This window comes from Globicephala melas, chromosome 11, assembly GCF_963455315.2.
Source record: "Globicephala melas chromosome 11, mGloMel1.2, whole genome shotgun sequence".
NCBI lineage: Eukaryota > Metazoa > Chordata > Mammalia > Artiodactyla > Delphinidae > Globicephala > Globicephala melas.
Window position 1 is genome coordinate 73,634,249 of NC_083324.2, and position 23,563 is coordinate 73,657,811.

Sequence of the window (23,563 nt, forward strand, 5' to 3'; positions counted from 1 at the left end):
TGCTTTCAAAAGGTCCTTCACCCATCAGCTTTACAAAAATGCACGAGGCAGAATCCCAAACTTTAAACATTCATGAATTCAGTCACGCTTTTACACGAAGAACCATCTTCTCTGTTCTTTAAGGTTTGCGCAATGGGAAGGGAGTGACCTTCTGTTTGCCATGGGCCCCTATTCACGTCCAAGGCTGAGCTTCTGGGCTCCCCACAGCCGGTCAGAATGGAGGTGCAGAGATGGAGGGAAGTGGGCAGGGAGAAGGCTGCACAGAGGACAGAGGGAGGAAAAGGAGAGATAATGATGGAAACTTCCCCAGGCAGGGCTGGACCATCAGTCACCCCAAACGCTCTCTCTGAGAATGCCGCACTCCTGTGGGAGGCAAGCGTGGAAAACATTAGATGGAGGAACCCAAAAGGAGTAAACAACGGGGAAGAGGAGTCTGTAATGAAACACATTCCTGGCGTAATCAGCTTGGGAGGGGAAGAGAAGAATTTCAATTAAGGTGCCCCTCCCACATCCTTGCCCAACAGGCACACTCTCCAGCTGCCTTCTGCGGCACTTGGAACTCCTCAGACAATTGACACTGAGAAAAGCATTTCTAAAATCGAATTTCCTTGGTCCCTGTGTTTGCTTTGTGAGTGTTCTTCCTTTCAGACATTCTTTACCTTCTCCTCCTGTTTTCGAAAGCTCACCTAAGGCAGCAATGCTTGGGTTCTCAGCAGGGCGGGAAAATCTATACTGATTTTATTTTTCAGCAATGACTTCTCTGTGGCTTAAAGATCCAGAAATTGCGAAGGATGGTTTTCTTTTTCTAGGACTCAAGAGAACAATGGGCTCTGGAGTCTGGCATCCTTGGGAAGTACTGCCCTGACCGCTGGAGCTCAGCTGACCTTGCCAGTGGACACTGGTCAGGGGTGGCCCCCTCTCCTTGTTGACCCTCTTCAGTAGTTATGAAATTATGTAATTAGAACTTAATTACATATTGCCAAGTCTAACTTACAGATTATTTAATGTATATCAGTTCTCCTTCCCTGCCTGGACTGCCAGCTCCAGGAGGGCAGGATGATGCTAAGAAGAGGCAGCACGTGCGGTGTTCTTGCTACAAGCCAGCACAACACAATGCAAGTGGTCCATGGCCTGCCTCATCAGATCCTCGCAATAACTCTAGAAACAAGGCATAACTTTTATCCCCATTGTACAGGTAAGGCAACGGGCTCAGAAAAGAGAAGATTCAAGGTCATTCCACCAATACATGGTGATGCCGGGATAAGAAATTAGTTTTATTAGGAATTGCTAAACTTCACTGTATCATACATTTTTTAAATTCCTTAATTCATATACATATATATATATATATATATATATATAATTTTTTTTTTCAGTAAGCAATTCTCCTTATCTATAAAACTGGAGTCGTGATACCTGCCTGGCCCACCTCAAGGGGTGTTGGCAGGATCGGATGTGATGACAGCTAGGAAAGAGCCGTGTGAGGATCTAAGGAATGCTGGGATGGTTCCCTCTCCCATCCTGATCCCCAGACAAATACGAGTCTACTTTCACAGATGATACTCCAAAGACCTCCTGTTCTCCACTGAAGGAAGCCAATCTTTCCAACTGCAGGAAAGTCTGCCCTCTGTAGTTGTCACAGACAATGTCTGCATTTCGTGTGTGTTTTCATTCATTTGACAGAAATTAGTCAGGGCCCCGAACGAATGCATTGGCTGCTGTGGCAGATACAAAGAAACTCAAAACATGATCTCGACTTGCCCTTGAGGAACTGAAGGTCTGATGCGAATGACAAGACAAACTTCATAACTGACGTGTCCTGAAGAACGTGCCATTTGAACCAAGAAGATCGGGTTTTTAGTGGCAGCCCCTCCAATTCCAGGTGGGCGCCTTGGACAAGTCATTTAAATGTGTCTGTCTTGGTTTCCTCATATAGAATGAAGAAATAAGATCTCCGTCACAGGGTTACACTTTATGTGACTTTTTTATGGGAAAGCATGCACTAGTTGTAAAGCATCGGGATTGTAGATATCGTAAACTGGTGAGATACAAAATGGACCATAGATGCAGGGTGAGTCTGGAGGGAGGCTGAGTGATAGATTTGCCTGAGAGTGGTAGGGTGGGAGGGGGAAGCTTCCCAGGGGAGGGGGTTGCTTCTGGGGGCTGGGCACCATCTCTCCATTCAGGAAAAACAGAGAGCCTCTGTGAGACAGAGGAAGCATCCCAGGCAACGGCTGGAGGCCAGAGGGACAAGGGCAGCAGAAGGTGGTCCAGCCTGCCAGAGGCAGACAGGCCCTGGGAGATCATGTTGGGAAGAACCAAGGCAAAGACAAAGGAGGGCTGCAGATGCATTTATGCTGCAGGCAATGGGAAATGTCAGGAGGTTTTCTGAGTAGGGAGAGCCACGTGATGAAAGGATTATTTTAGGAAGACTATCCTTATGATAATATAAAGGATGGATCAGAGAGAGACAGAGAGAAACCAGAAGGAGGAAGACCAGTCTGAAGAAGAGAGAAACAGTCCAGCTGCCAGTGGTGGGACCCACACCATGTGGGGGCTTTGGGAATGGACAAGAGAACCTGGAAGTAAGAGACAGCACGGGGAGAGAATGCCCTGGGCTTGGTGACTGATGGACAATGGGGGTGGCAAGAGAAGGGAGCTGGAAACATTTCAGTGCCTCGGAAAATGGAAGAACAAAGGAATTCAGGAGGGGACCCCAATTCAAAGGGAGAATGAAGGTACAATTTTTGACACACTGATTTCAAAGTGATAACAGAAAATCCAAGTGGAAATATCTAGAAGAGAGCAGGGCTCTGGGTATGGAGTAATTGACATAAAGGTGACAGGGAGAGTATGCTAAGCTCACTGGGGGAAAGCTGTGGCAGGTGATAAAGACCCAGGGAGGGAGCCTGAGCCAGTCAGCATTTAAAGGACAGGCGGAGGAGAGGCAAGAGAAGCAAGATGGAAACAGTGGGGCTTGTGATGGTGAGCAATGCCCGTATTTTCAACAGCCATTAAAACTGCACTTTAAAAGCAGAACACTAGTAATTCTCCATCCCGGTCTCTAACCCAGAGCTCTCACACTAAGGAGTTCTAAAGATGCGAACATAGTGGGAGAAACAGTATGGATCCCAGCTCCTCGGAAACTCAACCTTTCACGCCTGAAGTCCGGCTGGGGTCCCCTAGCTTGGGGGCACTAGTAGGACCAGAATGGCTCCCTCCCAGATTTTTAGATGCTGCGCCCATCTCTGTGCCAGACACTCTCAGTCGAGATACCCGTTGTCCATTCCCTCCTTCTTCCTTGCTCATCGGGACTTGCTCTGTTCCAAGGGTGTTGCTCACTCTTGCAGCCTCCCTTGTAACTAGGGCTCTAGGGCTCTGGCCAGCAAGGTGTGAGGAGGAGGTTGCTGGGAGCCTCGAGGTTTTCGCCCTCCCTCATGGAAGAGTCTCTCTTCCTGCTCGTGAATGTTTCATCCTTTACCTTTTCAGATCCACAGTGGTGACATTGAACACAACTCCTTTCAGCCAGAGGATCATAAAGAGGCGCTGGGAGAAGGGACAGTTGCCAATGCTTTCCCCATCGATTCCAGCCTAGAAAGAAGAGCACCAGAGTCCTGAGTTAGCTCGTGCACATCAGCAAGAAGGAATATAGGACTGTAACAGCCAGACACCAGTCTGGGCAGAACCGAAAGTCCATGCCCCAGCCTTACTTTAAAGTTGCCCTCTAAGATTTACCCTTGTCTTCCTAATGTTTATGCAAGGTGACACCTGGCACAGGGTAAGGGCTCGATAAACACGTGCAGAACTGAATGTGAGTTTCCAGCATGGTGATTACGGAGAGTCATAACTTTCTGAAACCATTGAACCCTTGCATCTCAGGGTAAAAAGAGACCTTCAGGGCTTCCCTGGTGGCACAGTGGTTGAGAGTCCGCCTGCCAATGCAGCGGACGCGGGTTCGTGCCCCGGTCCGGGAGGATCCCACATGCCGCGGAGCGGCTGGGCCCGTGAGCCATGGCCGCTGAGCCTGCATGTCCGGAGCCTGTGCTCCGCAACGGGAGAGGCCACAACAGTGAGAGGCCCCATGTACCACAAAAAAAAAAGAGAGAGAGACCTTCCACATCACATAGTCTAACACAAATGATGTCGGACCAACTTCTATACTCTTGAGTAATCATCTTGTCTATGCTTGAATATCTCCACTCACCGGCAATATATATCTCTCAAATCAGTCCATTCTGAGGATAGCTCTAAACCAGTTCTAACCAAAGAAATGCTTTGCTTTGGTTATACCTCGCCAAAGTATGTTCCTCTGTCGTTTATCTTCTACCCTTTGGTCCTTACTCCGTGAAGACGTCATGAGTATAGACCCTCAGATTTTGACCCTATGTCTTTCTATCTTGTCAGCAGGCTCGAGACGTTACTCAATGTCCCACTAGGTTCTGACTACTACTTGACCTGGTGTCAATAAACCATTCATTTGTTAAATTATCCTTTTGCTCAACGAATACGTATTGACCATGTACAAGGCACTGGAAGAAATTACACAGGGGATTCAAAACTGCATTTACTCAGAAGCTTATGGCCTCCTGTGGGGTGGGCTGGGGGATGAGATGGGAACACATAGGAAAGCATGACAGATAGCATTATTGAGGACCTGCACACTTCTGCTCTCCACATTTCCCCTTCTCAGTACCCTCCTCAAAACAGCAGATTTTTTTTTTTTTTGTCTGAAAGGCAGGTCTATCTTTACCTCTGAGTAGGCTGCAGACATGTGAATTTTATAAAGAACACACTTTCAGAAACATACGAACAAAAAGTTTGGGGAACTGATCTCTGTGTAATTTTTTTTCCAGTGAGTGGTTTATTGGCCCCAAAATGGTACTTGGAGGGAGAAATCACCCATTCATTGTAGTTTGCTGTTGGCTCCCCTGGAAATCATGGTGGCATCAGGACCAGGCTCCACTAACAGGGAGGGTTCAAAGAGGGAAGGCCCCCCAGCCTCGTTTGCAAAGCTGCCAGCAATCCAACCAACATCCTGGAATGGGGGCTTACTAAGATTTTCTTTTTCTGAAAGAGAAGGAGAAGAACACTACCCTCCAAGCTCATCACGTTATTTTTCCCCTCGAGGTTTGTTTGCTGTGGGGTTTGGGTGGGAAGGCAGGTTTGTGTCCTTATTTCTACCCGGCCCATCGCTCCCAGCAGAGGCTCAGGTTTATAATGGAAAACTGGCGCCTTTGACGGTATTGCTTGTAGGTAATTGCTATGAAATTACAGTTATTTTACCTCTCTCTTAACTCCACCCAGAGCCCCATCCCGATCCAGTTCTCACTTTCCTTGGTGCTGGAGACAGACCCACCCTGATTGTTTCAGACACCAAGGCTAGGTTATAGAAAATCAGAAAGGTGGAGGGCAACAGGGCGGGCGCCACCCCTGCCCACAGGGCTAAAGTTACCGATAAAGCCACACTCAGACAGGCGACTATGAATTTAATAATAGCTCGTTGCAAAACTTGAGTTGATGACATCAGTTCCCTAAGACTTTCTTTCCCAAGAAGCACTCATCTGACAGGTTCCTGGTCCTTTAAGACATCCTGACAAAGGAACTTTTCCCCAGGGCCAGTTATGGTGTAAGTGACAAGTGGAGAATTAAAAAACAAAAAACAAAAGCCAGGGTCCACACACTCTCATCTGTTTTACTTCGGGGGGTGGTGGTGGTCATAAGGGGATTGAAGGAGGTACTACTGAATTACTGGAATTCTTATTAGCTGGACCAAAAATTCATATAATAATGTTAATAATACCAACGAATGTCTATATAGTCAGGCACTGTTCGTGCTTTACGTATATTATTAACGCGTGTATTGCTCATGTGAAATCTGTGTAGTGAGATAGTGTCACCATTTTACAGATGTGGAAGCTGAGTGGAAATTACAGGGAGGGGAAATCACTGGTCTGAGGGTCCCTGGAATGAACCCAGGCGATCTGGCTCCAGATCCTGAGCTCTTAACTGCCACGCGCAGACTCCACCCTGAGGGCCCAGCCCAGGCGGGTAGCACGTTCACCCAAGGTCACAGAGCAGGAGGGGCGGGTGCTGGATGGGCGTGACGCATCCCAGCCTTCAGTCCATGTGCCACAGCTCTGCGGGGGTGTACAGGCTGGTGGTTGTCACAGCTCCCCACATTTCCACTATTGTCTTATATTATGATTCTAGACCTAGTAGACAAAAATTGCCGAAAGACCAAGAGCAATAGTATGTGAGGATTTTATGATTTACACCCTTACTGTCTTTGCATCTCTCTTGAAGCTTCCCCTTCCCTTCCCTTTGCTTGTGCTAGGAACATTTAACATGAGACCTACCCTCTTAAAAAATGTTTCGGCGCACAATGCAGTATTGTTGACTGTAGGTCCAGTGCTGTAAGCAGCTCTCTAGAGTTTCCTCACTTTGCTCAAATGAAACTGTATTCCCGTTACTAGTAACTCCCCACTCCCGCTTCCCCTTGCCCCTGGCAACCACCTTTCCACTCTTTGATTCTATGACTTTGGCTATTTTAGTTACTTTATATAACTGGAATCATGCAGTATTTGTCTTTCTGTGATCGACTTAATTCATTCACCATAATGTCCTCGAGATTCACCCATGTTGTTGCATATTTTAGAATTCCCTCTTTTTTAAGGCTGCATAATATTCCACTGTGTGTGTATACCAGTTTCTTTATCCATTCATCTGTCAGTGGACATTCAGGCTGTTTTCATATCTTGGCTATTTAAATAGTGCTACAATGAACACAGGGGTGTTAAGATCTCTTCCAGATTCCAATTTCAACTATTTTAGCTAACCACTGGAAGTTGGATTGCTGGATCATATGGTAGCTCTATTTTTTATTTTTTGAGGACCCTCCATACTGTTTTCCATAGTGGATGCACCACTTTGCATTTTCACCAGCAGTGTGCAAGGGTTCTAATTTCTCCATATCCTCACCAAGACTTGTTCTCATTTGTTTTTTCCAGAATGGCTACCTTGACAGGGGGGAGGTGAGATCTCATCATGGTTTTGATTTGCATTTCTCTCATGATTAGAGACATTGAGAATTTTTTCATATACCTGTTGGCCATTTGTATGTCTTCTTTGGAGAAACATCTATGCAAGTCCTTAGCCATTTTTCAATTGGGTTATTAGGGTGTTTTGTTTTGTTTTGTTTTGTTTACTATGGAGTTGTTTAGTCTCCTCTTTTCTTCCTTCACAACTCACCAGTTGCCCATGGAAACCATTTGCTAAACTCATGGGTTAAATGTGGTGAGCTTGAGGCAACCACTTAAAACATTAACCAAGAACTTGGTGGGGCTCAACGGGACCCCAGGCCCTGAAAAGTATGAGGGAAAATCCAGATGGGCTGTGGTCCAAAGAGACTCTGAGCAATGTGGACTGGGGACAGGCAAAAACATGGTGTACTGGGTTGAATAATGTTCCCCCCAAATTCATGTCCACACAGAACCTGTGTGCGTGACCTTATTTGGAGACAGAATCTTCACAGATGAAAGCAAGTAAAGATGAGGTCACGCTGGATTTGGGCGGGCCCTAAACACAACTGGTGTCCTTATAAGGAGAAGGAAGTTTGGACACAGACATAAAGGAGAAAGTCATATGAAGAGAGATTGGAGTGATCTGTCTGCAAACCTGGGAACACTAAGGATGGCCGGCAGACCCCAGAGGCTAGAGGAGACAAAGAAAGGGTCTTCTCTAGAGATTTCAGAGAGAGCATGGCCCTCATGATAACTTGATTTCAAACTTCCAGCCTGCAGAACTGTGAGAATACATTTTTGTTATAAGCCACCCAGTTTATGGTGATTTATTTTGGCAGCACTGGGAAACGAAAGCGAACAGTAGGGTCAAAGGAGAATGGTGTACAGCTACTGGCAAACTTCCCAAGTTCACAGTTCTGCTTTGCCATGGGCCTCGCGTGCACACAGCTGCCAGCCAGCTATGACCCCAAAGTACTGTCTGTTCCCTAGATATAGTACATTTATTTACTATTAAGCGTATATACTGTACTATACCTTGTTATACTATATGGTATTATATACTATATTAAGTTGTAATAAAACATAAAATATTATACACTGTATAATATTACATACTATAATAGTAATAGCATCTGTGACAAAGCGAGAGAGAGGCATGGACATATATACACTAACAAACGTAAGGTAGATAGCTAGTGGGAAGCAGCCGCACAGCACAGGGATATCAGCTCGGTGCTTTGTGGCCACCTAGAGGGGTGGGACAGGGAAGGTGGGAGGGAGGGAGATGCAAGAGGGAAGAGATATGGGAACATATGTATATGTATAACTGATTCACTTTGTTATAAAGCAGAAACTAACACACCATTGTAAAGCAATTATAACCCAATAAAGATGTAAAAAAAAATAGTAATAGCATGATGTAATTATATAGGTTGTATGATTATACTTTATATGTTGTATGCCAGCTAAGTCATATTATATGTTCTGAAATATTGCCTTCCACATAGTCTCTCCCCCATATGGTGAGACAGCTTGGCTGTCCCCAAAACACGACTATGTTTTATTCACGTTACCTTCAGCAGTAACAAGCACAGGTACCTGAAACTGAGTCGATATTCAGTGCCTGTTAGAATGGATACATGTTGAGGGGAGGGTGACACTGCTCCAATTTTATGGCTTGAGTATCCCCAAATTTTGATGGTGGCCCTCTGAAGAGCATCCTGAGAAAAAAGCTTGGGTTGTAGAAGACATTATAGCAGGAGATCACGGTTCTAGACCCACCTCTGCCTGTAATTCACCGTGTGACCCTGAGTCTCAGTCTTTGCACTTACAACTTCCCTCAGTGTTGTGAATTCAAGTGTCTAATGAAACTAAGCAGTTTAAGACAGCAGTTTCAAACTCTTTGGTCTCAGAATCCTTTTATGCCTTTCATGATTGGTGAGAATCCCAAAGAGCTTTTGTTCATGTGAGTTATAGCTGTCGATATTTACTGTATTATAATTAAAGCTAAAAAATATTTCAAATATTTGTTTACTCATTCATTAAAATATAATACTAATAATAAACACATTACATGTTAACATAAATAACGTTTTAATTAAAGAAACCATATATTTAAAAAAAGAAATTTAGTAAGTAGAGTGGAATTGTGATATTTTTACAAAATCTTTAAAGTATGACTTAACCGAAGTTGGCTTCTGCATTCAGTCTTTTGCTACTTGGTTGAAGTATATGAAGAAAATCTGGCCTTACCCAGATATGTAGTTGGAAAAGGGAGGAGTAATTTAATAGCCTTTTTAGATAATTGTGGGTATTTTTCTTTTATACCACACCTAAACTCAACAAGTGCTAGTTTCTTAAAGGTTAGTCGATAAGTGGAATTTGAAACCCAATCAATGAAAGTCTTCTGTTCCACTAAAACCCATTCATCTATCTCACACTTTGAATGGGTCTTTTACCCATGAATGATTTTGGCACGTCACAAATTCATCTTTTGGAAAATAGCATTTCACGGAGTTAAACAGATCTTCCAAATGGTGATACATCTCTTTATACAGTAGCAAAGGATCTCCTTCAGTAATATGACCACCAAGCTCAACAGAAAAGTTCAAGCAAAAAGAGGCTGCTAAGATCCTGGTGGCAAATCCCTGTTTTCCGACATTCTCATTTTCTCTTGAAAGCTTGTCTTTTATCATGGACAATGAATACTGTCAGCTGTGAGTCTTGAAATGACAAGCTCGTTTCCTTGATTTCCCAGGAAACGTCTGGCAAATAAATACCAAGTAGTAAAAACCATAGTTTTTCTGCTGGTTGTCTTTCAGGTAAAAACTGTTCTGCGAAAGAAACTTCTGGTCACAGCTCAGTCGCACAAGTGCTTCTCCTGAAACAACCATTGTGCTTGGCAATGAGGCCAAAGAGCTGGATGTGCATGTCCCATTTCATCTGCCAGAATGTTTAAAAGACATGTACTTGTGAGTTGAGATTTAATTACATTCGATAATTTTTACTGCTTCATCAAGATCGTTCACAAACGAGACTGGCTTTTTTTTTTTTTCTGTCCATGCATGACTCCTCCGTTACACCACTGCCTCTATTTGCCCTAAAACGCCAGCAAATTTTACCCACAAAATAGCAACTCCAGGGGAAAATGATGACTTTGAAAATAGTTGTGACCTCTCAGCAACCCCCCCCAGAGGATCTCCTGGACCCAGGAGTCCGTGAACAACATTTGAGACCTGTTGGGATAAGATACCCCATAAACAGACCAGGTACATAGAGCTTCCTCTCCAGACAACAGAGTGAAGTTGATAATTGCCCCCAAATCGTCTGAGGGCAGCAAGGTCCAGAAGAGGGAAGAATTATTCAGAAAGGATCCAAACGGAATAGCAGAATGGGGAGAGATGGCATTTAAGCTTGACAGATGTCGTGTCCCTTACCAATTTACTGTCTCCCAGCTCTGAAGGCACCCTTCAATAAATGCTGGGTGAGAAACAGTGGCAATTCCTCTCGGCATTTCTAAAGTGAGCACGAAGGTAGGATTTCCCAGAAGACAGGACTGGAGGGACCCTGCAGGAAGAAGGGGCTCTTCTGCTGCCTCTGGCATGGACTGGGGGGTCAGCAGTGAGCCTGCCCCCACCCCAGCCCAGAATGTGATCCCTCCGGTTCCCTGCAGCCTCATCCTGCTGCTAGCCCTCTGGACACAGAAGGCAACGCCTCCATGTAGCCTGCGTAAGTCTGCCTGTGGCCACGGTGTCCACACAGATCTGCCACTGACTCCGCAAGCCCCGTGTGGCCTGAAGCCCCCCATTCCCGCCGGCACCTGGACCCCAGTGCACACCTATGCCCCCACTGCTGACCGTCTGCTCCCGTCCTGAGCGCTGGAGGGTGGCTATTGCTTGCCCAGCGACTCCAAACCAGCTCTAGTCTTGCCAGACCGGTGGACGTCTACGCTTTCTGCTGGGCTGACCACACTTCCCCTGTGAGAGTTGAAACCCTTCTCAGTTTGTTATCCCTTGGCTATTCTCCTTCAACTCTAGGGTACCATGTAGTGTCCTTATATGTAATGGTTACTCTTTTATCATAGTTAACTATTGCTCTATGTGAAACTCCTGCTAAAACCACTGTGTGGTTTCTCTCTCCTGATTGGACCCAGACTACGACAGTTGCTTAGACGTCAGCTATAGATGTCAGATATTTCAAAATGGAAGATTTTTAGGCTATTTGTCTGATTCCTTTAAAAATCTCACACGGTTAAGTCCTAAATGAGGTACTAGAAGAAAAAACCTGAATTTTCTCCAGAAAGTTAATTAAGTCACCATTTATGTCACATTTCAACTTTGTGTTACTTTAGTCCATGAAAACTATCCTTGAAGACTCAAGTGATTAAAAATTTTTTTCAAGTTACAGATAAAAATTCTACAACAGCTGGACTAGAACTGACCTCAAGGTTGATATGGTCCAGCTCTTTCTTTTTACTGGTAAGGAAATAGGCCCAGAAAGTTTAGACGTTTTGCCCATGGTGGTACAGCCTGGTCCCATGGCAGAATCTGGGATATAATTTTTGTTTTTAATGCCACGCCCTGGCTTATAGGATCTCAGTTCCCCGACCAGGGATTGAACCTGGGCCATGGCAGTGAAAGCCCGGAATGCTAACCAGTAGGCCACCAGGGAACTCCCAGGGATACAATTCTTGATTCCCAATTCCTACCTTTTCTCTATGCCAGGCTGGTTTTTCTCTTATGGAAAGAGTGTTGAAGTGACAAAGACCACAGGAAGAGGACTTTCTTTGGATATAAAATGACTCATCTTTATAGCACTAAACTGATGCATATCACGTGGAAGAGAACATTTTTCTTCATAGTAGCGATATCTGGATCTGCCCACTTTCTCTTATTCGTGTAAGTCAGATAATATTCCTTACTATGACTGTTTTTTTTAATACCCAATTATCTGCTGTTCCAATAATTTGGCTGGTCAGCCTCCCATGAACAGAGATGGGATTTGGGGCGGGTTGTGGTCCACTTGAAGATGGCGGGTTCTACCCTTGAAGAAACAACATTCTTTTTCTCAGTAGTCACATAAGGCTTAACTCACTGGGGTCACTCAGGCATTTTTCATTCAATAAGCAGTCAGGTAATAAGTATACATTTGAGGCTTCAGAGATTCTTAGCATTTATCTGAAGCTGATTATAAAGGCTGAATCAGCTCTATGCAGAAGGCTGCCTATATAATGTCATATGAGGAATTTCAGGTGTATTCGTCAGGGTTCTCCAGAGAAATGAACCAATAGGATTTGTGTGTGGATAGAGACAGAGATAGAGATAAAGAGAGAGAGAGAGAGAGAGAGAGAGAGAGAGAATTGTCTCCACCCAATTGTGGAGGTTTGGTGAATCTAAAATCTCATGGGCTATATCATCAAGTTGGAGACTCAGGGAAGAGTCGCAGTTGAAGTCCAAAGGCAACCTGCTGGCAGAATTCCCTCTTCCTCAGACGTTGTCAGTCGTTTCTCTATTAAGGCCTTCAACTGACTGGATGGGGCTCACACACAGGACAGAAGGTCACTTGCTTTCCTCAAAGGCTACTGATTTAAATGTGAACCTCAGTCAAATAAACACCTGCCTAGAAACAGCATAATATTTGACCAAATATCTGGGCACCACAGCCTAGCCAGGTTGACACATAAAAATTAAACATCACACCAGATGAATTTAAAAATACTACCTGAGACAGGTAACCCATCAATTTAGTATGCGTCATCAACACCTCAACTGAACATAGTTATGTAAATATCCCCTCCCAAAGGACCTCATAGGCTCCATGCCCAGAAGGCTACTCAGCTCAAGTGTCTGACTAAGAGAGCAGGGTCCAGTGGTACCTTGGACCCTGAGTTAGCAGCCTGGTCTGATAGTGGCTTTGGGGCCAAGGCTGCCTACAACTCAATGTGTTGCGTAATATTACTGTGCTTGAGGCCTCTTGGGAGTGACCTTCAACCTACGCTGAGCTTTATGGCATTCTGCACTGAGTCTGTACTCACCCTCCTGTTTGTTCACACACCCTCCGGGAAAGAACTGCCCTCTCCAGCCCAACACCACACCCTAACACCATGCCCCTGCTTTCCACTCCTACATGTTTTCCTTCCTATCCTTTCATGTCCAAACTATTTGAATAGGTTACTGTGTCTCTCTTAAAATTCTTGCCAGTCTTCTACCTTAACACCCTCTTCTAAAGCGATTCTCCTTCAGTCACTTTCTGGGACTAAGCAATTTCCCTTCCTTCCTTCCTTGCTTCCTTCCTTCCTTCCTCCCTCCCTCCTTCCCTCTCTCCCTCCCTCCTTTCCTCTCTGACTTACCCTTACTTAACTCTGGTAGCTAGAACTTTCGATTATCTCTTCCTCTTAAAACTCAGCCCTCTGCTACCTGCCTTGTCACCTGGTGCCTCTCCTGTGTCCGGGGCTGGCTTCACACACATGCCATCTGTGCGGATGCACGAGACCCTGAGCTCAGAAGGGCCTCACAGTTGGCTTAATGCTCTGTTGTTGCTGTCTCGAAATTCTTAATCATTTTTGAACAAAGGATCCCTCGTTTTCATTTTGCAGTGCGCCCCACCAGTTGCAGCCAGTCCTGCACGTGACTCTCCTGTTCATTTACTGACATCCTCCCCTTCCTGACCTTTGCCCTCTCAGCTAATTGCTCTTCCCCCGCCATACTTTGTACGCTTTTGAGAACTCATCTACTCCTAAGAACATGATTATCCTCCCCAAGACAGCAAGAACTCTGGCTTTTAGACCCATAAACATGTTATTTACCCGGAGCTTAAAAAAAAGGAAAAGGAAAGAAAGGGAACAAAGAAAAAGAAAAATGTTGAAATGCTTCAGGGCTTGCTTGCTTTAAGTCTTCCTTGTTAGTTCCTTCTCCTTTCCTAGTGTTCTCACTCTAGTGTTATGTGTTGTTCTAGAATTTGCTTCATTTCTATTAGATTGTTTTAGAGTTACTAGATACGTGAGGTTTTCTTATTAGTAAGTCAGACACTATTCCGTATTATTTCTTTTGATACCAAATGATCTGTCCTTCCAACCATCTAGTTGGTAAGCCTTCCATTAGCATGGATGTGACTTGGTGACTTGTTTTATTTTGGTTCTTTATTTTATGAAACCCTAGGAACCCAGTAAGGGCTCAAGAAATGTAAACTTGATTCCCCTGATATGTCTTCCAAATGACTCCATCGTGCTTAGCAAGGCAGAACGGCTCTCATTCATACCAAAAACCTGCACCAAGGCTTAGAAGGTCCCAAGGTCCAAATCCTCTGCCTCTAAGTTTGACTCTTTTGCTGCACTGGCCCCACGTGTAACATTTAAAAACTAAATTCCATTGCACTAGAGGCAGGCTTGTGTCCTTGACGTCACAGAGTTCAGTAGTACAGCGTAAAGGGCCTGGTGTAGAGTCATGCAGACCTGGGTTCAAACTCCAGCCCTGATATCAACCAGCTGGATGTGGCAGATTTTATTTCCCAAAGTGGCTACAGTACTATTTTCAGTCCCATATACTCTCCAGGGGAAAAGCCTGTATTTTCTTTCTTGAAATCGGGTGGACCTTTGTGGCAGCGTAGATGAATAGAAGAAGGTCACAGTGTGAGATCTGAGACCAGATCATTAAAGGGGATGCAGAGTCTGCCTGGCCCTTTCTCTCATTTGGGATGCTTACCCTTGGAACCCAGCCACCATGTTGTGAGGAAGCCCAGAGCCCATGAAGAGGCACTGTGTAGTGTTCTGGCTGATCCCCAGCTAAGTTCTCAGTTGACAGGTGCCCTCAACCACCACACACATGAATGAGTGAGATTTCAGATGATTCTAGCCCCCAGCCTTTGAGCTGTCCCAAATGATACCTAGTGAAGTAAAATGAGTCATCCCCACTAAGCCCTGGCCAAACTGCAGGTTCATGAGCAAAATAAATGCTGTCATTGTTTAAAGCCACTAAGTTTGGGGGGTTTATTATCCAGCATATAACTCACATACACACTTAGCCTCAGGTTCCTTATCTGCAAACTGGGGGCAAGAAACGTCTATCTTGCAGGGTTGTTCCACAACTAGATGATAATATGTACAAAACACACAGTTTTCGCTTTATAAATTTAGAGCTATTGTCATCATGAGCACAGAAGACAAACACTTAGGAAGAGCTAATTAAACATCCCTGTTTGTGAAATGTTGTGCCTTAGTAAAGAGTCAGTAGATCTCTCTCTCTTTTTTTTTTTTTTAACATCTTTACTGGAGTATAATTGCTTTACAATGGTGTGTTAGTTTCTGCTTTATAACAAAGTGAATCAGTTATACATATACATATAATATCCCATATATGTATAACTGATTCACTTTGATGGCACAAAAATTCAGCAGTACCTCCATGTTCAGGGTTTCGTGTGTGGAGCAATACATTCAATGGAGAGAGTAAACACAGGAAGAACTATGGCCACTGTCCACTGGCCGGAGATGGGTGATCCTAAGCTAGGGCAGAATCCCACTGACCATGAAGGGGAAAAGGGAAAGTGATTCATATTTGGTTAGCTGTTGGTACAGTGATGTGCCCATCTGCTCTCCACAAGGCCATTGAGTTTCTATGCAGAGCAATGTTCTGCAACCAAACAAGGTTTTCAAGTAGCTCAGGAACCAGACTCAAAGGTCTGGAATTCAAGGAAGATGGATGGGTAAAGCTAAGGGATCAGGTCTGTGACAGATTCCTGGCGGTTTTATATTGAAGCCCAGTGGAAGCCTTTGTGTCCTCTGAATACCCAGGAACCTTCGCCACAAATATTTATGGGACCGTCATGCTATTCTTTAGGCCTGATTATGGCTCTCTAAGCTCAGATCAGGAGAACTGAAAGCTGGAATTCTTCCACCTCAGAAATGCACCAAAGCACAGGAAACCAAAGAACAACACAAATCTACAGCCTCATATAAACAGAACTCCTTCCCACATGGGTTTAATTTGAAGAAGACATCTTCTCACTTAAGCCTCCCCTGGAGAATACCAGTCCCTAATGGAGGAAACATGCCTTCCACTTAATTAGGCCGCTGTCAGAAGTTTTGCTTTCCTCCCTTGACATACTTTTTATTATTTAAGATGCTATAGAAATTAGTTCCAGCTTTTGATCATGAATCCATTCCCCCTACATTCATGGAATGAGCCTGCAATTCCTATAATCTTCATACCAAATGAGGGTATCTTGATACTGATTCTCTGACAAAGAGACTGGTGTTTGGGATCCTGTGCTGATGGAGATTCTGCAACTGTTCTTCATCCTGCCCTCTGCTCTGGATGTCTGCGTTTTTTTGAGCATCTTAATATCACAAACTGGTCTGAAAAGACTTTAGAGAAATCACAAAATCTGTCACCGGGCCTCTCAGTTGGGTTCACTAAGCTCTCATCTATCCAAACCTCTCCAATATGAGAGATTAAAAGCCTTGTGGCACTAAAATCAAATCTGAATCATGAGTTTTACTAAATAGGGTGATGTAAATCCAGGACCCTACGGAACATTCTTTGCAAAATTAGTATTTTATAATGTGTCCGTGAAGTCGGGCTTATAGGGCTTGAAAAGTCTATTCTAATATTCATTTAATAATGCCATGGCCAGGTCCCATGGTCAGATACTCTGATTTATTTAATCTGGGGTAGGACTCAAGTGAGTTGTTTTTTTTTAAAAAAACTCTTAGAGTGATTCTAATGTTCAACAACGCCTGGCCATCTCTGACCCAGTGGTGCTCAAAATTGGGGATGGACAGTAGAACCCCCTAAGGAGCATGATAAAAAAGAAAAGCGACGACAGAGCTCCCAGAGCCCACTGCAGACACAGGGAGGCCAGAGTCTCAGGAGACCCTTGAGGCGACCTCCGCTCTGTTTGTTCCCTATTTCCCTATCTAACCTGGAAACTCCTTTGGATCACAGCCCCCTTCTCCCCCAGACCCCAGTTCTGCTGCTGTTTCTCCCCACCATCAGTCCTTGCCCTGGAAGAAGGGCACCACTTTGAGTCATTGAGGGAATGGAGGACACAGTTTGGATGAGAACACTGGTAGAATCTCAAGTCAACACAGCCACGATGTCAGGAGCTTCACTCACAAACTGACGTCTTTCTAGTTGCCCATCCACACGGAGCTCTGCAGGTGGGTCCTCCCTGAAGGTGACAGCACTGTGACCAGGTCCAGAAATCCTACCCGCTTGGACAAACTTCTCACATGGTCAGATGTGCTCAACCACCTTCCTCTCCCCAGGCACTATCCTCTACTATCCTCTAGCCAACGGTGGGGGGAAACTTCGCTGCTTCTGCAACGCAGGATTCCATCAAGTCCTATGTTCGGCTTTCCTGGCTGTGGGGGGCACCGAGGAGGCTTTAGCTCCACCCTCAACGATGTGTAATCACCCAGCCATTTGGGCAAGGTGGGTCCTCGCAGTGAGGGGGACAAACATCTCCACTAACGGCCTCCTCGGTGCAGAGCCCAGGAGGGTGGTGCTGAATGAGACCTGGTCATAAGTGGAATGATAGAGCCTGGGTGGGGTGGGAGCAGGAAGGAGACCCCCTGAGACCTCAGGGAAGGTTTTGGGGCAGCAGAGGCTCCTTCAAGGCTCTACCTTCTCACAGCTTGCCTTGATATGAGACTTGAAGGGTAAGAGGATTTGTTCAAGCAAAGTGGTGGGGAAGGACATCAGAGCAAAAGTGACCAAGTAAGAATGGGTCTGGAGGCTTGATGACATGATGCCAGGTGTGTCAGGAACCATGAGCACGTGGGCTTGTTCTTCGTGCTCTATCAGGAAAGCCCACACAGGAATTCTCCAGTTCCCTTTCTTCCTCCAGCTTGAGGATGCCAGCCCAACCACACACCAAGCCACAAAGCAGTCAAAAGCCTATCTTCTGGGAACCACCTGTACCCTGGGTCTGCTATTCCTACCCTCACTAGTCTCTAATCCCCCCAACCACCCTCGGCCAACATGGCATCTTCCCCACTTTCCTTTCTCAAAGCCAACTCTGAAAGTATTCCCACTGAAGTGGGGATTCTGGATAACGTCTCAACGTTGATCGTGGACCAGATGTAAGCAGAGGGGATTAAAGCTCCAGGGGTGGGTTTTCAGGCCTCTGGCAGGGGAGTGAGGAACCGGGAAAGGAGGAAGAAGGACTGCAGGAGCTTCCTGGAGTCTTGAAACGAGACACATGGGCTCTCACCTATCGCATCCCGTGTGAGATCCAGTCAGTTCTTACCTCTGCAACTTACAAGGACAAGCGTCTATAATGGGTGCCCGGGCCAAAGGGCAGCACTTCTTATTGCAAAGCTGCTTTCATTTCCACTCAAAATTCTCTATTTAAAATCACTTCAGGGCTGGTTGGAAGAGTAAGACTTAAAAACAAAAATAACACATTCCTTTCTAATTAATTTGGAAGTGGGAAACTATAGGCATATTAAGTGTTGCCTTTAATATCAGTACTGTGAATTTGGGATAGTTATGTTTTCCTATACGCTGTGCAATAAGGCCTTAGTCAGAATTTTTGGAGAAGCAGGATGGTCGGGTGAATTGAATGCCTTAGGTAGCCCTTTAAGCAAAAGAGTGTGTAATGAAAAGCAGAGGATCCAGAGTCCTGTGTTCCAGACCTAGTTTTGGCACAAAGAACTGTGTGATCTTGGGCAAGTAATTTCCCCCTCCCTGGGCCTTAGTTTTGTTATTTACAAAGTGGATGAATTAGAAGAGATGATGTTGAAAGATACTCCAAAATATTTCTAAAGTGTGAATGGGAGAAGGTGAATATCACTGAATCGTTTATTTGCATTTAAGAATTCTGATGGTGTACACCTGAAATTAACACAACATTGTAAATCAACTACAATGGACCTGCGGGGTAGCGGCCAGCACTGTGAGCTGGAGGGCAAATGAAGACATAAAGCAAGAAGCCTCTGTGACCACCTTCAGAGGCTCCTTCAAGGCTCTGCCTTCTCACAGCTTGCCTCTAACATCTCTCCAGAGTGTTCTCAGTACATCACCTTCAACAGCAGTTAAAGAAGCATTCCTCTGGGAAGGCTCCTCACACCCACCCGGATCCCTCAAGCTTCATCCAACCCTCTTATGTTTCAGACCCAGCCAGCTGGAGGTCCAGAGACTTTAGATGACTGTCCAAGACACCAACAATCAGTGGGGGTGGAGTCTGCAGTAGAATGGAGATGGCTGAAATCTCAGTTGAAGTCATTAACGTAAGTAATTCAGCCATAACCACCCAAGCCATGAGAACTGAATCCTTTCAAAAGTCCTCGCTTACCTGCCCTTTGATTCTCTTAAGAGTAAAATGGTGAAGACATGAAAAGAGAAGTTCTGATTATTGTAGGCCACAGATTCTAATCAAGGTTTATGCTGCTTTAATGTGGAGGATTCCCTCAGGGGAAAGACCTGAAGCCAGTCTCACACTGAAGTTCCTCATCCCCCAGGGGGCAGATAGAAGAACAGCCGGGTAGCTAAATCCCTCCTCTCCAGAGTCCCTCCCCAGAGGTGATGGGGGAGATTAAGGCGATAACACAAGTAAAACGCGAGGGCGGGGGCTGGAAGAGAGCAAGCACTCAATACGTCAGCTGTCATCATTGTCCCTCTGCTTTCTGGACCACCTCTCCTTCCTCCTTCTCACACCCCCAGGTCACTAAAGGTCATGGGCCTGGAGGGTCTTCTCTGCCAACCGCGCAAGACAGGAGTATTCTACTAGCCAAGTGCCTTCCGTCCCATGAGCCCACCCTACTCATTTCTTTCAAGCTCCTGCAGAACTTACTGTAAAGTGTCATGCCGGATGATTCTATTTCCTGCTTCAGAGGGGGGCTTCTTACAAACAGCATCCCAGCTACAGACACAGAAACGGAGCCAGCTTGTGCGTCAAGGAGACCTCATTTCATTTTCTCCGCCTTTAAAAACTTCAGTCTGAGCTCGCTCCTGGCTGAGTTATATATTCAAGCTCAAGCCAAGCTATAATTGAAAAGAAGTCTGTCTTTTGTAACTCCCTAGGCCCAAAGGGAAAATGAAAAGCTTTCCCAAATGGCAGACTAAGGCAGGAAATGTTCTATTTATTGTACTCCCATAAAAAAAAAATTTAAAAAAAAAGACCCCAGTAATTATGCCACACACACAATAGTCCAGGTCTTCACCCAGGAAGCCACAACCTGAGATGGAGTCTGCGTTTCTCTCCAAAAAGGGAATCATTCCAAGACCTACCATATTTATTTATTTTTCACAAGTTCTACGGTTCCAAGAGACAGATTGCCCACCCTGCTTTCTGCCTGGCCAGTGGGAGTCAGAAGAATTTTCGGGCTGGTCCTAGATGTTCTGCAAGGTAAATATGTCTTTGAGAAAGTCACTGCCTCAGTGTGGTCTTGTGCATCCTCGCCTGTAAGATGAAGGGATGACTGGACCATGTCTAGCTCTGAATTCTCTGCTTCTCTCCATGCTCACTTGTTCAGCATTATTAACTGGGCACAAGAAGTTAGAAACAACCCTTGCTTGTGAAGAGCTATAATGCAAATTCTCCACTTCATGCCTAGGAGAAGACACTGAAAGTGGCCATCATAAGGAGAGAAACCTGCCCCAAATAACTCCAGAGTAAGTGAGGTGCAGAAGTTTTCTCTTCTTTCCTTTCCTTTCTTTACCTTTCCTTTTTTGCAGAAGTTTTCTTCTCCTCTACTGGATCTTTTCTGTACATCTCAGAATTTGGTGTGATGCTTCTGGGTACCACAAAACCCCTTGTTTGGGCTTCTGTATCCTAATACTGGGATCCACAGAGAGAATCCCTCAGATCAGCCATTGGTAGTGCAGAAGATGTGAAGACACGTTTCCAGTTCTAACAGAGATCATCATGGAAGTGTATGTCACTGTAGATAGTCATCAAAGCATATCATTTGTATTTCCATTTAGTATAAAGGTACCGAGTAGAATTGTTGCACCTGTGTGTTAAAAATTGCACTAATGCGGGCTTCCCTGGTGGTGCAGTGGTTGAGAGTCCGCCTGCCGATGCAGGGGACGCGGGTTCGTGCCCTGGTCCAGGAAGATCCCACATGCCGCGGAGCGGCTGGGCCCGTGAGCCATGGCCGCTGAGCCTGCGCGTCTGGAGCCCGTGCTCCGCAACGGGAGAGGCCCAACAGTGAGAGGCCCGAGTACCAAAAAAAAAAAAAAAAAAAAAAATTGTACTAATGCCATGTCCTCCACACCCCAACCCCCATCAAACAGTATCCACCCTTATAAGCCAGGACAAACCAAAGTCACAACAGCTTCCCTTTACTCGCAAAACCTATCTAAGGAAGGAAGCCTGCTATTGGGCTATGTTTAGTCTAGATGACGCTAAGCAATGGCCCGCAGGGATTAACAGCAAATAGTCTTCTAGATCTTACCTAATGTTTACGATCAACCCCTTCCAATGATCTTCTGATGGAGGCTCAGAAACGACAAAGACTTTTCAACTCCGCTTCATCTCCCACCTATTAGAAGAGGCTGCCGGAAGCATGATGAAGAAAATTCTGAGGTCTCAGCTAGGATCAGTGGGCAAGAATGTCAGTGTCCTTTGGTGATCACGTGCTTTATTGATCATGCTAACATTAGATGGAATTCTGCAGACACTTCCACGTGTACATTTGAAGAGGTAGAAGAAACAGGGCAAAGCTAAAAGAAGAAGCAGCATTTTCCTCTGTGTTCTCCCATTTGGCTCTTATCACATCTTTCTTGAATGGAATTTCTTTCCGCTAAGTCATAAAACAGACCCTGTTTTATTTTTCTCTTTTCAGTCCCGTGATATAGCTAAGGGCCAGATATAACACTCTAGTTGTTCAACATAGGGCTTACACGCAAAGACCACAGTCTTGGAGACATACGGTAGGGCTGAAGAGAAACAAGACCTTAGGAACAATATAACGTGAGTAGAGTATATGATTATCCAGGACTTTTGCTCTGTCATATTTGCAGTTCTGGAACCAGCTTTGAGCATGGCATTTCTTCTCTCAATTGTTTCTCCCAAAGGGGAATAAAAGATGGCTTGAACTGGCCTCAGAGCTCTCTCCCTCATCTGTCACTGGGGATAAAAACTGCTGCCCGCCTGCTTCAAGCTCTCTGTGAAGTTCAAATGAGATGATGTACATGCAAGTGCCCTGCAAGGAAGGGGCACAAGAATAACACTATGACCCCACATCTGGTCCTTCATCAGCAATTACAGCTAGACTATGATGCCCAACGGCTCGACAGTAGGGGAATGAACGTGCACCCAACCCTCCACCGAGTCCCAGTAAGAATGTCCGGTCTCTCCCACAGAGTTCCCAGCAATGGCCCTAAAGGGAACAACTGTCTTCAAAGCAGGGAATTCTAGGCTGTCTACAGCTGTGCTACTCAAAGTTAGGTCCACGGACCAGCAGCAACAGCCTCCTCTAGGAGCTTGGTAGGTACGTAGATTCTCAGGCCCTACCGCAGACCAACTGAACACGAGTCTCCATTTTCAACGAGATCTCTAGGTGATCTATGCCTGTTAGCATTGGTGAAGGCTGGTCTTCAGAACCTTTGGATGACAAAGGCCTCGTAGAGCAACAATGCAAAGACGTTCACGATCTGTGCACTAGGTCAGTGATGTCCAGCTTTTGTTTGATCTTAAAAGGTACATTTTTGCACATCTGGATTTGACATCACTCCTGTTGGGGGGGGGGGGGAATCTCTACTCTTGTACCTAGGAATCTGGCCCTACTGGGTTCTAGAAATGTGAGTGAATCTCAGCCAACTTTCCATACCTTGCACAGAGGAGGGGAGCCTGAATGCAAGTAGCAATGGCAGCCCGGCGCTGAAAGCGAACACTGCAGCTGAAACTGGAGCCAGGGCTAAATTATTGATTGAAATTCCATGATGTGGCTTGTCCATCAGGAGCCAGCAGAGCCTAGAGTCACTGAGCCTATCCATGCCGCGCAGGTCTCATCCCTGTGAAGCCCCCTGCCTCTTTGCCTGTGGGGACCAGTCAGAGGTTGGACCCTCTCCTGAGAGGTTAAGTTATGGAAAACTGACAAGTCGTGGTTTGTGACCTGGGCTTTCTGAAGGTGTCACATCAGCGCCCATTGCTGTGCAGTGCAGGCTTCCTGCCTGCCTGCAAGCCCTGGGGCATGGAAAGCTTACACAGAGAGGGGCAGAAAAACAAGAAAGCCAGTATGTTGCAACTTACTCTCAAAAAATAAAATAAAATAAAGAATAAAACAAAACCAGAAAAACATTCTCTGCCTCAGGGTTTCTACTTATACAATGGAGAGAAAAGGTTTCTTGGCTAACCAACGGTGCCAATGTTTATAAAACAAATTAACCTCTGTCGGTAACTTGTCCTTTTATAATCACGAATGTTCGATCCCCCAAAACAAAATACTGTTAACAACATGTCCGTTGAGAGCAGAATGGTTGATTACAGGACGATCCAGCCGTGTTTAATGCAATAACATATGGCCAGTAAAAGGAATGAGTTGGAGTCTTAAGTCTTATCCTGGAATATCATGGTGGGGGGAAAACACAAGTCACGAA

At 45.3% G+C, this 23,563-nt stretch overlaps 1 protein-coding gene across 4 annotated transcripts in view; it reads right to left on the reverse strand.

The window, feature by feature from the left end:
- Positions 1–23,563, reverse strand: part of CLIC5 (chloride intracellular channel 5) — a 198,011-nt gene that overhangs the window by 51,721 nt on the left and 122,727 nt on the right. For all 4 annotated transcript variants that reach the window (XM_060308967.2, XM_060308963.2, XM_060308964.2 and 1 more), the window contains one exon: positions 3,482–3,591. In XM_060308967.2, the coding sequence (XP_060164950.1) occupies positions 3,482–3,591 (110 nt within the window). The remainder of the gene's footprint in view (positions 1–3,481; positions 3,592–23,563) is intronic.